This window comes from Prionailurus bengalensis, chromosome A2 (assembly GCF_016509475.1).
Source record: "Prionailurus bengalensis isolate Pbe53 chromosome A2, Fcat_Pben_1.1_paternal_pri, whole genome shotgun sequence".
Taxonomy (NCBI): Eukaryota; Metazoa; Chordata; class Mammalia; order Carnivora; family Felidae; genus Prionailurus; species Prionailurus bengalensis.
In genome coordinates, this window is record NC_057348.1 from 36,548,881 (window position 1) to 36,563,993 (window position 15,113).

The 15,113-nt window shown below is 41.8% G+C and overlaps 1 protein-coding gene across 7 annotated transcripts in view; it reads right to left on the bottom strand.

Moving 5' to 3' along the window:
* Positions 1-15,113, bottom strand: part of FRMD4B (FERM domain containing 4B) — a 324,025-nt gene that overhangs the window by 17,374 nt on the left and 291,538 nt on the right. For all 7 annotated transcript variants that reach the window (XM_043587910.1, XM_043587913.1, XM_043587911.1 and 4 more), the window contains 7 exons: positions 8,204-8,280; positions 6,771-6,909; positions 5,929-6,070; positions 4,923-5,056; positions 4,706-4,825; positions 3,339-3,567; positions 681-737 (listed from right to left, as the gene is read on the bottom strand). In XM_043587910.1, coding sequence (XP_043443845.1) covers positions 681-737; positions 3,339-3,567; positions 4,706-4,825; positions 4,923-5,056; positions 5,929-6,070; positions 6,771-6,909; positions 8,204-8,280 — 898 coding nt within the window. The remainder of the gene's footprint in view (positions 1-680; positions 738-3,338; positions 3,568-4,705; positions 4,826-4,922; positions 5,057-5,928; positions 6,071-6,770; positions 6,910-8,203; positions 8,281-15,113) is intronic.

Below are 15,113 nucleotides of genomic sequence, written 5' to 3' on the forward strand. Positions count from 1 at the left end.
TAAACGTTAAAAAAAAAATTAAAAAAAAAAATCCTATAGAGCGGAGGCTGGCTTGCCCAGTAGGTAGCGCGTGCAGCTCTCGACCTCAGGATCGTCCTCAAGCCCCACATTGGGCATGGCGTTTAGTTAAAAGTAAAATAAAATAAAAAGTAAAGTAAAATAAAAATAAAATAAAAATAAAATAAAATGGGTGGCTCAATTGGTTAAGCGTCTGACTTCAGCTCAGGTCATGATCTCATGGTTCGTGGGTTCGAGCCCCGCATCAGGCTCTGTGCTGACAGCTCAGAGCCTGGAGCCTGCTTCGGACTCTGTGTCTCCCTCTCTCTGACCCTCCCCTTGCTCGTACTGTCTCTCTGTCTCTCTCAAAAATAAATAAACATTAAAAAAATTAAAATAAAATAAAAATCCTATTAAAAAAATCCTACAGAGCCTCACAAATGCTTACTGAGAAACTGACTATCACGCGAGTAATAGTCATGCAATTTGTATGGTACTGTATTTTATTTAATGCTGAATTAACCTGGGTAGAAGTTAATCATTGTCTCTGTTCCCTAACCATTCGGCATAAGTTAGTTGATTCTACTTTTCCCAAAAGAATAACATGTAGGCTTTACCAAATTAAAGCAATTGTCTTAGTAGTTCAAAATATATAACATATTAAATCAAAATAACATACTTACAATCATCATAGGTGGTAGTGTCAGACAAGGAGCTGCTCTCTGATGGGATTATGTCTTCTGTGAATAAAAATAAGTGCCTTTAGAATAACTGGGCCTTTATATACCTATAGTGAGTTTAATAAAGCAATTCTCAATGGAGTGCATCTTGTTTTTATTTAGTAAGCGTAACTAATTACAGTGCATTGAGGATAATTAACAATCATAAAAATGGAATAATTTCCTGCCAAAAATATAAACATCTTAGATGTCATACAAATAGGACTATGTGTCATATACAAATAGTCCATGCAAATATGGACAGATATGGACTATTTCTTAAAATGGCACCGACTTCAAGGGAGTTTTCGTATGCAGCAAGTTTCCAATCTAGCTTCTACATGAGACGAAAACTGTACCCTATACATTGAGGGCTTGTAACCAACGAACTGGAAACAAAAATCATGCCATTCGTGTCATAAATACTAAATGTTATGTAACATACACTTGAACCTTCATGTGAAAATCCGTTAGTGTAAATTAATTTTTGAATCCTCCCTGAAGAAAAGGGACTGTTCTTAATAGGTGAACACTTTGTGGAGCATGACCTTCTCAGTTAGACCCGGGTGTCTATGTGGCACTACGGACATTTTGGACTAGACAATTCTTCGCTGACGGGAGCTGTCCTTCGCAATGAAGGATCTTCAGCCTCCACCACTCTCTCTCAGCAGCACCTCCACACTTGGTTGTGTCAACCAAAAATGCCTGCAGACATTGCCAGGGTTTCCCCGGGGTGCAAAATTGCTCCTGGTTGAGAACCAACAGATTAGACAGACCTGGGTTTAATTCTTGGTTTTGTCACTTACTGGCTGTGAGACCTTGGGCAAATGACTTAATCTCTCTGAGCATCCTTTGGGTCAACTGGAACAGGAATATGACTGGTATGTGGTCCACAGTGCCGAGGTGAGCAGTAAGTGAAGTAACGGATGTACAGCCCTTAGCCTGGCTCCTTGCACAGGGCAAGTGCTCAATAAATGTTAGCTACACTTCTTGCTTTTATTACCTAGACACAGCATTCTGGTGGCGGGAAATGCCCATTATGCTCCTGAGTGTTACCGCTGCCTATCAAATGTTAAAAAATGTGGTTAGAAATAAAAATCTTCTCAGATGTGTTGATCTGCCTTGGCAAAACATTCCATACACAGGCATGTATTGGCATGAGTACTGGCGTGATTACAGGCAAATACAGCACCTTCGTATTCAGTTTTTTGCCATTATGAAGGAAATCTCTGCCATCTGATCTCAAATGCTGTTAATCTCCATCAGAGCCAGGCGGACTATCTCTTAATTGGACACACAGTAGTAGAGCTTGAAGGCAAGGTGCCAATACAGTCAGCTGTCAGGCACATTAAAAAAAAAAAAAATCTACCCAATAATCTGCTGTCCAAATGTCACTCATTATAGAGATCACTTGAATCTTGCACAGTTTGGAGATGAATGGGCCACAACAAATGGTTATGAAAGTTAAGCACACTGCTAATCACCTATCTCTGTAGGTCCAGAATGTAACCACCTCCAAGGCCAACTGGACTTCTCATTCAGAGTTAAAGCCATCCTAAATTCTCCAGCTGTAGCTGACTAACATTTGTGCGTTGATGTCTGTGCATTCACAAAAGCCATATCTCTGCTTCATAAATCATACGGCCCTAAACTCAAATATATTCTATAAGCCTAGTTACTATATTTCATCAAATCTAAGATATATAACTATTGATGTCTCCGTTAAAAAAGAAAAAGTATTGCCAATTACAATGGTAATACACCATCTAGTATAAAAATTATTCAAATTTCACAGATGTTGAAATGTGGAAAAAATAGTCTTGGGATCAAAGAAATATAAGCATATTTCAACCAGTGATCAAGGCTGAAAACCATGCTGATAAAGTAAGGCCAACTGGACTTGGAATCTACCTAAAATGAGATTTTCAGTGTACTTTTTCCCTGAATATGAAAGTCTTAGGCATATAATGTTGAGAATTTTGAAGATAAAGAAATTTACTTAAAAAAATTAAGTTATTTGAAATTCCACAGCTACTAGTATTTTGAAATATTTCCCAACCAGTTATTGTAAGTGCATATTTATATAATGTCAGGATCATATTGTGGTTACAATTTTACACCCCGCTTTCTGCACTTCATGGTATATCACATTTGTCCCTATCTTTAAATAGCCTCCACACATGGCAGGAACTGTAAAAGCTCTATTCACAAATGTTACATAGGTATTAAGAAAATGTATGGTCCCTGCATTAAAAACCTTTCAGAAACTACTGGGTAGGCCCAGCTCTCTTACTACTCCGTGATGTTGAGTGTATTTCTTGCAATGACATCAGGCCAGTTAAAGGTGAATCTGTCATATCATGAACGAATATGGCCATGAATGCTGTTTCATCCTGAAAATTTAAGCAACGCAATAGTGTAGTGTTACAACAGTGAGAAGGTCACCATAAACCAAGTTCACATACTTGTAACACTGAATTCCGAAACCATTTTTACCCTAAGAAACTTACCTTTAATCGTGTTCTTTCTTTTATCTCTTACCAAATGAACTAATTTGGAAATGCTAGATACCATCAAGGACATATCGACTACGTGACTCAAGGAACCTCACTTCTTACGAACCTGGTAAAATCACTGTTGCTTTCTGGCTGGGTTTCTTTCCACATCTGATCCGGTATTCATTAATCGCGTTTTCAATGTCCTGAAGCTTTTTCACAGCATCCGTGTAATCCTGCTTTCGTTTTTTCTTCACGGTTTTACAAAGGTCTGGCTCGTTGGCAAGTTTCTTCGCAGCTTCAACCAGCTTTTGCTGTATTAGGAAATTGCTCTCCAGTTCTTGTAGAGCAGGGTCCTGCATTTATACAATGATACCGTTTCTTGTACATTTTCAAATCAGGTGCTCTTTGAGAATAAAACCTTCCTAAGTTTACTGCATATGTAACTTCAAACACTTTCCTGGAAGACAAACCTTCCTCATCTATTTACCTCAACTTATCACTAATCTGACTTTTTTTCTTTTAAAGAAGGGAATGCCCCTGCAATCAGTTAGTTGGTTGGGTGATGATGATATTTTTCAAGGAGAGATTCTTAATCCAAGATTCACAGACGTAGACAGTTATGTTAACACACATAGCTTTAGAGACAGATACATTTGAGTTTGATTTCTCTTTCTAATGGTTCCTGGTTGCATGACCCTGGAAACACTGCTGAAATTTTCTAATGTTACAGGTTTTTCTCATTTTGTATCTCCATTTCTTTCTTTCTTTCCTTTTTATTTTTTCTGTGCATCTCCATTTCAAATGCAGATAACATCTACCTTATAAAAATACGGCAAAGGTTACATGAGAATAATATATGTGCATTACTTAGCTCAGGGCTGGGTATACTCTATAAGTTGCAAAGCTCACTCTAATCATGATGGAAACTGCTATCATTTCTAAAGCCAAGATAGCTAAATTTGGGCAAGAAGCAGGAGTAGGGTCCTACTGTCCGATGACTCAGATGAGAGAAAACACTGTATACTGGAACTTTATTATACCCGAATGCTGCACACGTATTATCTCATTGAAACTCCTTGCATCCCTCAGTGGGAAGAACAAAGATTGCTCCCACTTTATGGATGAAGAAACTGAGGTCTGAGAAATGAGACTTCAGAATGGGCAAACTTATTTGTCAAAGGTTTCTCTGCTCAGAAGAGTCTAACGCTAGAGTTCTTAATTCTCATAATAACGTTCCTCAGTTTACCCACAGTTGGGGTTTGTTTCAAGCTCCCTGCGTGTGGAGGAGTAAAAAAGCGAGAAACAACTCAAACGTACGGAGACGGTGCACGAAAGAAAGAATCGTGTGGTCTACCGTGTCACGTTCAAGTGGCGAGCGCGAGATAAAAATGTACAGCGGTGACTCGAGCACCAAAGGGACAAGTCAACCACATTCAGCTGACAGCTCTTTTGTCGTGTGGCGAGTAGAAATGCTCGCGCTGATGCTCATACCTCCTCGCTGGGCAGCAGGTTGTCATCCAGTTTGAACGCGGCACCCACACGCCTTCTGACCTGAGGCGGTTTCTCACCGACGTTCAGCGGATATTCCCTTGGCATTTTGCCCGTGAGCTCCTGTAAAACAGGACCGAATCGAGAGGGGGATAACTGACACAGGCCGGGGTTGTCAAACACAAAGTGAAGCGTCCCCCAGACCAGAGAAGACACTCACAGCCTCCCGCAAACAGATCTTCTTAAGCTCCTCGACTTTCTTCAGGAGTTTTTCTTGCAAGAGCTTCTCCTTCTTCCTGAGCTCGAGGATTTTCTCCCTCTTCTGCTCCTCACTAACTTCTGAGTCTTGAGAACCTGGAGGGATTGGGAGGGAGAGCAGGGAAGGTTTATCCGAGGCATGTTTCCTTCCTTTTTAAAGGACAAAGGATTTCTAAGTGAAACCTGCTATTAAATCATAATTTATTTCTTTTCTCCTTGTTTCTGAACATAATAAAAGGAAACTGGAGAACACTTTCTCAGGCTTCTGGGCATCCAACAGAGCCTGGTAATTATATATACCTTCTGTATTTTGGCTCAGTCAGTTTAGAAGCGATGATAAAATGCTTAATGTTTCAGACACACCCAAGGAAGAATTTCAGTTTTCTGAGCAGGAGAGAAGGTAAGATGTTCCTGGAGATAATTGTTTAGAATGTCCTTTTAGAAAGCAAGCAAGCAAGGCAAAGGAATGTTGTGTGCTTCAGATTAAGAGCTGACAATAGGATTTAGATGGGAAAATTCATTTGAATTAAGTTACATATACTTGGTGATAAGAGATTCCACAATTTCTACAGAGGAAGGGCTTCCGGCAGCAATCACACTGGGGGGGTGGGACTGGGGTCAAGTTTGAAGCTTGTAGTCACGTTTGGCTATATATTAAGTAGAGAATTAGCCGAGTGTCTGAACAGAAACTAATTATTGGGAGAAGAAGCTGATAGAACGTATGGGGAGAAAATGTCCTTTCAAATTACCCTGAGCACTCAGTATCGTTGTATCTAGTGTTATTTATACAAGCTTTTTATAATTTAACTTTCCTTATATTTAAAAAAAAAATTGGTTTATGCTGCAATGCTGCAGGTTTTGAAATGCTTATTTATTCCCCAAATAATGGGTCTAAAATGCATTTAAGTGGCTGCTGACCCCTACAAAACAGTGAAATAAAGATTGTTCATACTTTCCCAAAACATTACCTGAAGATATTAAGCTGCCATTGCTCGCCATGATGAACTGACTTTTTGCTTCCAGTGTCACCATTTTGGAGACCCTTGGTGTTCCTGTGTCTGTCAAATCCATCGCGATATCATCCAAACTCCTGGCTGAAGGAATTTTTGCCTAAGAGGTATACAACATTGAAACAGAATTCACTCGACTGAACCTATTTCAAACTGATACAATGATTAAGTTGCTATGGGATAAGTATGTCACACGAAGGACAACTCAGAATTTTTATATGCTAACGTGACACTTCAGAAGAAAAACATAGGAGACTTAAGCTTACAGCTCAAATGTTCAAATAACTATGCATGAATCCCTCTCATGGTATAGTTCAACCATTAACCTGAACACATCACCTGTGGACACGTGCCCACATGCCAAAAAGTTGGCGAGTCTTAGAACTTTTAAATCAGGTATATATTGCCCGTCTTTTAATTTTTTTTTTTTTTTTTTTTTTTTTTTTTGATAGAGAGAGACAGAGTACAAGCAGGGGAGGGGCAGAGAGAGAAGGAGACACAGAATCCGAAGCAGGCTCCAGGCTCCTAGCTGTCAGCACAGAGCCCGACGCGGGGCTCGAACTCACAAGTTTCGAGATCATGACCTGAGCTGAGGTCGGATGCTTAACCGACTGAGCCACCCAGCGCCCCGCCCGTCTTTTAAATGTAAGAAAAATTAAAACAGGAGGTCAAAAAGTTTACTAAAACTCAAAGACCAAAAACCCACGTGCTCGCATCTTTTCTGAGAAAGCTTATCTTCCGAACAGAAAGCAAACGAGGGAGGGAAGTCGGCTCCCATAAGAAGCACTCTTGTTACTTACTTTGCTTTGCTTCCGGTCCAAATAAAACTGATGCTGACTAATTGCCATTACCCAGATGGACTTGATGAGAGAAGGGTTTGCATACCACGTTTGCACAAAGAGGCCACTTTGCCCAAAGGTTCTTCTTGACACAGAAATCCTGAAAGATGAAGGAAAGCATTTGAATTATTCACCTCTGGCCCAGCACAACACAAAATGTAACCAGTGAGTCATGTTATCACGAAGCATCTACCTAATTGTTTTTCTGCTGCTCTACTGATGCCAACAGGGGCCACGCTTCTGATTTTCTCCTTTTATGACAAAACCAGTTGCACCTGGATAGTCTCTTTTTTCTTTTTTAGAAAGCTAGCATGTTCAAAAATGTGTACACACATACACAAAAGCAGATAAGAACTAGGCAAATTAGAGGCTGTACCAGAAATGTTTGGTTAAAAACCACAGGATGTGTGGCCATCAGAAGAGTCTGGGAATAAATGTGGTAATACTTCAAAGACAAAACCGCCAAGAGGGGAGGGTCAGCGCCTTCCTCAAGGTAAAAGAACAGCTCAGATCTAGGTTGACTTGTCCAGCTATGACATTATCAGAGGATGAACATGATAATGTTGTCTGAAGATATGCAAGTCTGAAACTGGTCCAGCGTAGGGCTTATGCACCAGATAAAAAGAGGAGAAAGGGTGAGAGGAGGAGAGAGTGAAAGGAGAAGGAAGGTAGGGGAGGGCAGGCAGATGCTGCGGGGAAGAAGGGACAAGGGTACAGTGTTCTGTGCAGGAATCTGACTTGTCTCTTGGGGGTCATCTTTTTGTCACAGCTGTTTCCCCCCATCCCTCTAACCTCCGAGCATCCACCAACATGTCTGAAAGGCAAACACTGAGGACTGAAAATGAATTCCTCTGAGGAGCTTGGAGCGCCTCCAATCCTGACTTCAATCCATGTTGATAACCTGGCAACTGTTGTTTTAAAGTGCCCAGGAAGACCCAGTTAAAAAGTGAGCAAGGGATACGAACAAGGGATTTCTCTAGAGAAGACACACCAGCAGCCAAGAAGTACATGAAAAGATGCTCGGCCACCATTTTGAATTGAGGGAAATGCAAATCCAAACCAGAAGGGCTATCGCTATATATCACCAGGATGGCTATTAAAAAAGCAACCAAAACACAACTAAAAACAACAAGTGTCAGGGAAGATGTGGAGAAAATGGAACCATACATATTGCTGGTGGGAATGCAAAATGGTGTAGCCGCTTTGGAAAACAGTGTGGCAGTTTCTTAAAAGGTTAAAGAAAGAATTACCATTTGACCCAGCAATTCCCCTGCCAGTATATCCAGGAGAAATGAAAACATACGTCCACACGCAAAAAATTGCACATGAATGTTCCCAGTAGTGTTATTCAGATAGTCACCGGGACCAAACAAAGAAAAGGCTGTCATTCTCACCTCCGTGGATCGTGAACTTCAACGGCAAATTTTTTCTCACGGAAATACAAGTTCTCGAGCTGTTTCCATTGGAATAACTAAGCAATTAAGAAAAAAACAAAACAAAAACATAGAGCTTTAATGAACACTAATTTTTACCAAAGCTAGGACCATCTGTTTTTTTAAAAAAAATTTTAAAGTTTATTTGTTTTTGAGAGAGAGAGAAAGAGACAGAGTGTGAGTCGGGGAGGGGCAGATAGAGTGGGAGACCCAGAATCCCAAGCAGGCTCCAGGCTCCGAGCTGTCAGAGAGCCCGATGCGGGGCTGGACCCCACAAACTGTGAGATGATGACCTGAGCTGAAGTCGGATGCTTAACTGAATGAGCCACCCAGGCGCCCCTAAAACCCATCTTAATCACCAAATAATCAAGAAGGTACACTAAGACAAAGCACGAATATGTGACACAGTCTTTTTACAAATCAACCTGAAACCATTTTATTCCTTTCTCTGACTAATCTGCAGCTCACTAATAAATCTTCCTTGAACTATAAAACCAGGCAAGTATAGGGAACATGCATACTATTTTTTCCCCCTGACTCAACTAAATAAAGAGAATTAGTAAGGAAATCCTCACACATTCCAGTAAGCACATGCCTTCTGATCAAAGATGCTACTTCATATTTAAGTGGAAAGATATTCAAAGGGGTGTTTTAGTAGAACCACAGATTAAATTTCAAAAGGAGGCAAAGTGAAAGTAAAACGGAACCCCAAGCAGGGGTGATTCTCTGTGATACCAGTTTCCCGCCTGCAAGAGTTCCCCTAAATGTGACGGAAACTTAGCTCCAGGAACTGGAACAAAGGTCGGGTGGGGGTAAATGCGGGATTGCCCTCTTGGTTTCTGAACTGGAGCCTCCAGTTTTTGTAAATAGAACCCACTTGTATATTCCCACTGCCGACACGCTAATGCTGCGCTCAGTATCATTTGCCAATTGGTTGGGAGAAACAGAATTAACTAGCAATGTGCAAATGACTGAAAACCCAAAAATGTCTCAAACAAGATTGAACGCCCTGCTGTATTTTCTGGGATCATTCCCAACCCTCTTGTACTAGCCCGAGCCTCAGCTTTTCGTCTCCACTCAGACTTCATCGTTGAGTTTGTCCCACCATTGATGATGATTACACTTTGGCTGGAGTTTGAAATTATGTTCAAAGAATCTCAGAGGAGCATTTCAATTTTCTAAATAATAATAATAAGTTCTCTGCAACACACCCTCAGCACCACCATTTGAGCCAAGACTTTTCATGAATGTGTGAACCTCAAGTCCCTATGCACAGGTAACTAGGATACAAAAGCATGCAAATTGGAATCCCCAATCCCAAACACAGTGACATAAATCAGCACGCACTAAAAACACAGCCCTTTCTTGCCCGACATACAGACAGCGTAACTACAATCACTGAGGCTGAGAGAGTTATTAGTGAAAGTTTAAGGCTACATACCACTTTCCTAAAATGTCCATAGGCAAGACGCTTTCATTTCTTTTAATCCAGAGATTCCAAAAATGGGACAGAAATCTGAGGGAAAGCCCCAAGGCTCTACCTCCCCTCTCCCAGACAGCAGCTCCGGTGAGTTGTGAACGGAGTTTCATAAGACACCTAGGTGTAACTCAATTTCACAAACAGAGCCTCCCACGGCTGACATCAGCAAGCCTACCCAGCGACACCTCCCCACGTCTACTCCTTCTTCTGATCAGCGAGATACAGAGCAAAGTTTTCCCTGGCAGATCTTCCCAGAAGAGAGACACACGTTTTTAAAGGGGGTGTAGTGCGTATCCAGATGCTACTTGCTGGGAAGTAAGTTGCTTTGAATCCAGGCACTGGATTTCACTGGAGGCTGTCTGAGGGAGACATTTCTACCAGGGTTTACTCACCCTGGGCATGAACAGGTTCTACAGGAAGAGCCACAATGCAGCTCAGCTGTGTTGTTCTTTGCGTCCATTCCCACACACATAAAAAAACCAGGGCTGGACTTGAAACATGATCTCTGAAAGCCACCACCTCCCCCCTCTTATCACTTACAAATGTGAAACACTAGCGCTTTTGCCTTCATTCGGCACGTCCCTGCACTGAGAGCAAACGTGCCGCCTGCAAGCAAAAACCGTACATAAAAGGTGAAGGGCTTCGGTTTATTTAAAGAATTTGAAATAATTAAATGGCAACTGGGTTTGCAAAAGAAGTTATGGGACCGAGCCTGAATCGTCAAGTCTAAAAGGCAAAGCCGTTTCCCCACCTGAAGTCTTAAAACGTTCACGGAAAATGTGACTCCATACAGTGCCTGTAACAGCATAGGTGAGCTGGAATGACGCAGACTTAATTCGTGATGGCCACTAGGGCCAGGATGATAGAGTGTATGGACGGGTTGCATTCCGGTTCCATCACTTATTTGGAGGGGGGATGGTGGTAAATTGCTTAACTTTACTGTGTCCGTTTTCTCCTCTGTAAAGTGGGAGCAACGCCTGCTTCAGGGGGCTGTTGGAAGGATTGGGTGAGTAGATGTTCATGAAGCACTTAGCCCAGGGCCTGGTTTAGAGTAAACATTCAGAGTGACAAAGCTAGTTACAACTGCTATGAAGGACTCTCAGCCCGATTCCCTAATTTTATCATGTCTTTGTGAAGGTGGAGGACAGCCATGTAGCAGCAGAAACAGACGTAGAAACAGCCGTGTGGATCCCCATCTGTCTTCCCACTGATGAGAAACAATCAAGTTTTTCTGTTGACACATTTGTGTCACTCAGGTTCCAATTCTGCGAGTTTCAACCTCTGTCAAAACTGCTGTTATTTCTGTTGATTTCATCGGTGGTTTCCTGATACACCCTCTAGGTAGGAAATCTGTTCACTGCTCCTGTACCACGGAGGTCACAGAGGAGGAGGGAGGGGCGGGTCAGGGGCACGCCCACAGAAAGACGCACGGCAGCAAGCTCCCTCCTGTCTGGGGTACCCAGAAAAGGAACGTGCCTTGGCAAGTGCAAAAATGCTGAGGAGTATGCACCTGCCACAGGCGAGGGGGAGCTCCCGGGGTAATAAAAGACTCCGGGAAAGCTTTGGACAGAAAGGAACAAACTACCTTTCTGAATCTTACCAAATCAAAATTAGATGTCACCCAAAGGTATACCACCAAGAAAGAATAGGAAAGACATGATCAGAGGCTTTTTTTTAATAGCACTTATAATATAGGTTAATCATTTAACTGCAGGTTCACCTGGAAATGACTAAATTTGGGATAGTCACAGCCGTAGTGTATGACTGTACGTCAAACAATGACTCACATCGGGCGATCCCTTGCTGTAATGTGAAGCAAAACCAAATCACTGTATTAGTAATATATTCTTTTTTCATTTTAAAAAAGTTATACTTGATGAATATACTCTGAATACCCATGATCAAGCTAGTGGATATGTTTTGCCTTCTGGAGTCCCACAAAAAAACAGAATTTTGCAGGATCATGGGCTTTTAGAAAGGCAAACTGACCATTGGGGCACCTGGGTGGTTCAGTTGGTTGAGTGTCCGACTCTTGGTTTCAGCTCAGGTCATGATCCCAGGATTGTGGAATCGAGCTCCGTGTCAGGCTCTGCGCTAAGCATGGAGCCTGCTTAAGATTCTCTCTCTCCCTCCCCCTTCCTCTCTCCACCATCCTTTCTCTCTCTAAAATAAATCAAATGGAAAAAAAAAAAAGAAAAAAGAAAGCCAAATGGCCACCTTTTATCCGGCCAACCTTCCATCCATCAAGTGCTTTTGTGACCCAGAGTGAGTCTGCCCAACAACCCTATGGGGAGTTACTACTTTTAGCCCTATTTTTCAAGACAGAAAACTGACGCTCAGAGAGGTTTACATAAATTGGCCAAGGTCACAAAGCTAAATGGGAGCAGATATGGCACAACCAGCCTCAAAAACCACAGTGCCCAATCAGAGCACATCATCATGACTCCCTCATCTGGGAAGACGACTTGATGGAGTTTATAAAAATATGGAGTAATTCTCAGATCTACCTCATGGAGTGGGGTGGGGGGAACCCAGCAATTACGACAGCCATTTGCAGGAAAGGACTCTAGGGCCCTCACATTTTACTGGACTAGTGGTTCTCAAGCCAACAACGGTTTACATCACTCCCTACTCTCATCCACAACACAAAGACCACTTGGTGATATCTGGAGACATTTCTGGTTATCGCACGGCAGGGGTAGGTGCTACTAGCATCTTGTGATAGAAGCCGGGGATTCTGCTGAATATTGTACCCTGCTCAGGACAAAATGATCTGGCCCAAAATGTTAACAGTGCAAAAACTGAGAAAGTCTGACCCAGAGGAGAATTTTTGGTGATATGCCTATGACTTGGCAGGTAGAGTGTGTTCAAGAAGATGAAATGTTCCTCCAAGATAATGAACATCAGGGTTCTGTTTTTCTCTGTTAGGTAATCCCTTTAGAGACAAATGGTTGTTCAGATTTTCTAAATGGAAATGTTACCCACCAGAAGGACTGGAAATAACGGATCAGACTAGAAGAGGCCATGCTAACCGTGTCACATGTGCTGAACAAAAACTATGCAACACACCCAAATGGGACACACTCAGGCAACAAAAATTACCTTTTGAGATGTGATATCATAACCTTCCATACAGAAAACATCACATCTTAAATGCAAAGAGAACAACATTCTGAGTATTTTAGAAAAGTTCAGATGAAGAAGTTCTGGGCATCAGGAAATGCATAATAGAAAACTCCGACCATCCAAGAGGATGTCATCTCCCCAGATTTCCTTTGCAGCTTAATGTCTAACCTCCCAGGACTGACCTAATGACTTCCTGTTAATACATGCAATAGAGTGCTCACAGCACGTGTATGATACAACCAGGGCTGACCTGCTGTTCACGGGCACCTGCATGGCTCTTTTGGAGGTTCACACCTGGCATACAGTTGTAAACTGTATTAAATACTTCAGTAAAATCCCCAACTTTGAATATAATTCTCTTTCCAGATGGACCATCATGTCCTTAATGACAGGGACTTGGCTTTTTCCTTAAAAGGAATAAAGAATATAAAGTACTAGCTCAAGGTCCTTCTAAACAGCATGGGCTTATTTCTTTTTGTTGTTGTTGTTAAAATGTAAAACTGGGTACACTGCACTCTCTCATTAGAAATTTGTTCCGTAAGGATGAACAAATTAAAACCAAACCAATGTTTAGTCACAAGTACAAAGCAAAGAAGCCTTTCCTGTTTATCCCCTTTCAGAGAACTTTGTTTTTCTCCATGCTCTATGTACTAATTTGTTTTCTCGGCATTTGGACGAGTCAATTCTATTAAAGGGCTATGTTTCATTTCTCTACATGCACTAACAACTCAGCCACTTGGTAAATGCCTAGAAATACAAACTAATAGATTAAGTAATGAAATCTAATGGTTTTGCTGGTCCACCAGCCATTTCCTCTTCTTCACACATCATCTTCTGTTTTTACAGAGAAAACTCTAAGCCTTGAAGATCTCAGTTTTATAGTGTCGCTACCTCCTTCCCATCAGCACACACTGTGCTCTGACCAGAACATGCCATCCCATTCTTCATAGCCTGACTCCTTCACCCCCTTCAGGACCTAGCTGAAATGTCACCTTCTTTAGAGGCCATCTCTGACCCCACTAAGTGTCCTCCACCCATCCCACTACCGACCCTCCATCTCATTTGTTTCCACCATTCAAAAATCTATCACCATGTTTTATTTCTTTGCTCACTGATTAGTTTCTCACAAACCATCCCCCGAAAAGACTTCAGAGAAAACAAACACAGTGTGACAGAAACTACTTATCACTCTCAGGATCTTTTTTTCCTCCTTCCTTTTAGTAAAAGAACACCTTGACTTATGGCTTTGCCCATGGCCACCCACCTAAAGACTACCCTTCCCAGCCTCCCTTGCAATTAGACTTTATGACTAATCAGGCTGCTTGCCTTGAATTCTTTCCACCTGCTTCCGGTTGTAAAATGGAAATGGAGACTGCCCAATGCTGAACCAATTCTCTGAGAGTTCCTTGTCTTAGAAGAACCGCTTAAAATCCTGTGATGAGCTTACAGGAGGGGAAGAAAAACACCTGTGGTATTCAGTAACCCTTCTATAAACCAGAATGTGGTGTGAGGGAAAAATTATCTACTTGGTAAAGGAACTCACTAACCCACTGGGTCCTTCCAATGATCTTTGAAGCGGAGGGAGCAGACAGACTTACTAGAATTTGATAGCTGAGAAAAGAAAGACCCAGAAAGGCTGAGACACAGCTCCAGAACCAGCCAACTGGTTCTTATTTGAAACCCATGCTGTAGGCTTTGAGTTCTCCTCCCGGTGACTCTGCAGAAGGTTTTAACAATCAGATTGATTATTGGTGTGGCCGGAGGTAATTATACCCTTTACAAACAGGACGGACCGGTCGCCAGTTGACATTCTGTAATTGCATTCTTTTTTTTCCACACCATACTTTATTTGGTATTGAAGTATAAAGTGTGACCGGGCAGCACATTTTCCTTTTTCTCCCGCAGTTAACCTCATCTAAAATTTAAGCAGCGTCAGAAGGAGCTTCCCGATCGACCTCCCTGGCCACGTGGCAATAGTGGAAAAACAAGGAGCGGGGAGAAATGATTGAGATGGCTGTGCTTAGAAAAGTAAGCAAGTCACTGGGTTTAAATGAAATGAACCCTGTAGTTTTATGACCAGGAAACAGGAAGACTTTTGTGCTTGTTACTTAATACATCTGGCTCTAGGCATTTGGGAATTCCAATAGTTGAAAAAAGAAATCAGTTAACTGAAGGCTAGGAACCTTTTCCCCACCCCAAAATGCCCTGGGGTAATGATGCACATCAGAAGACTTTGTTAGCAGTTATAATGCACAAGGATACAAA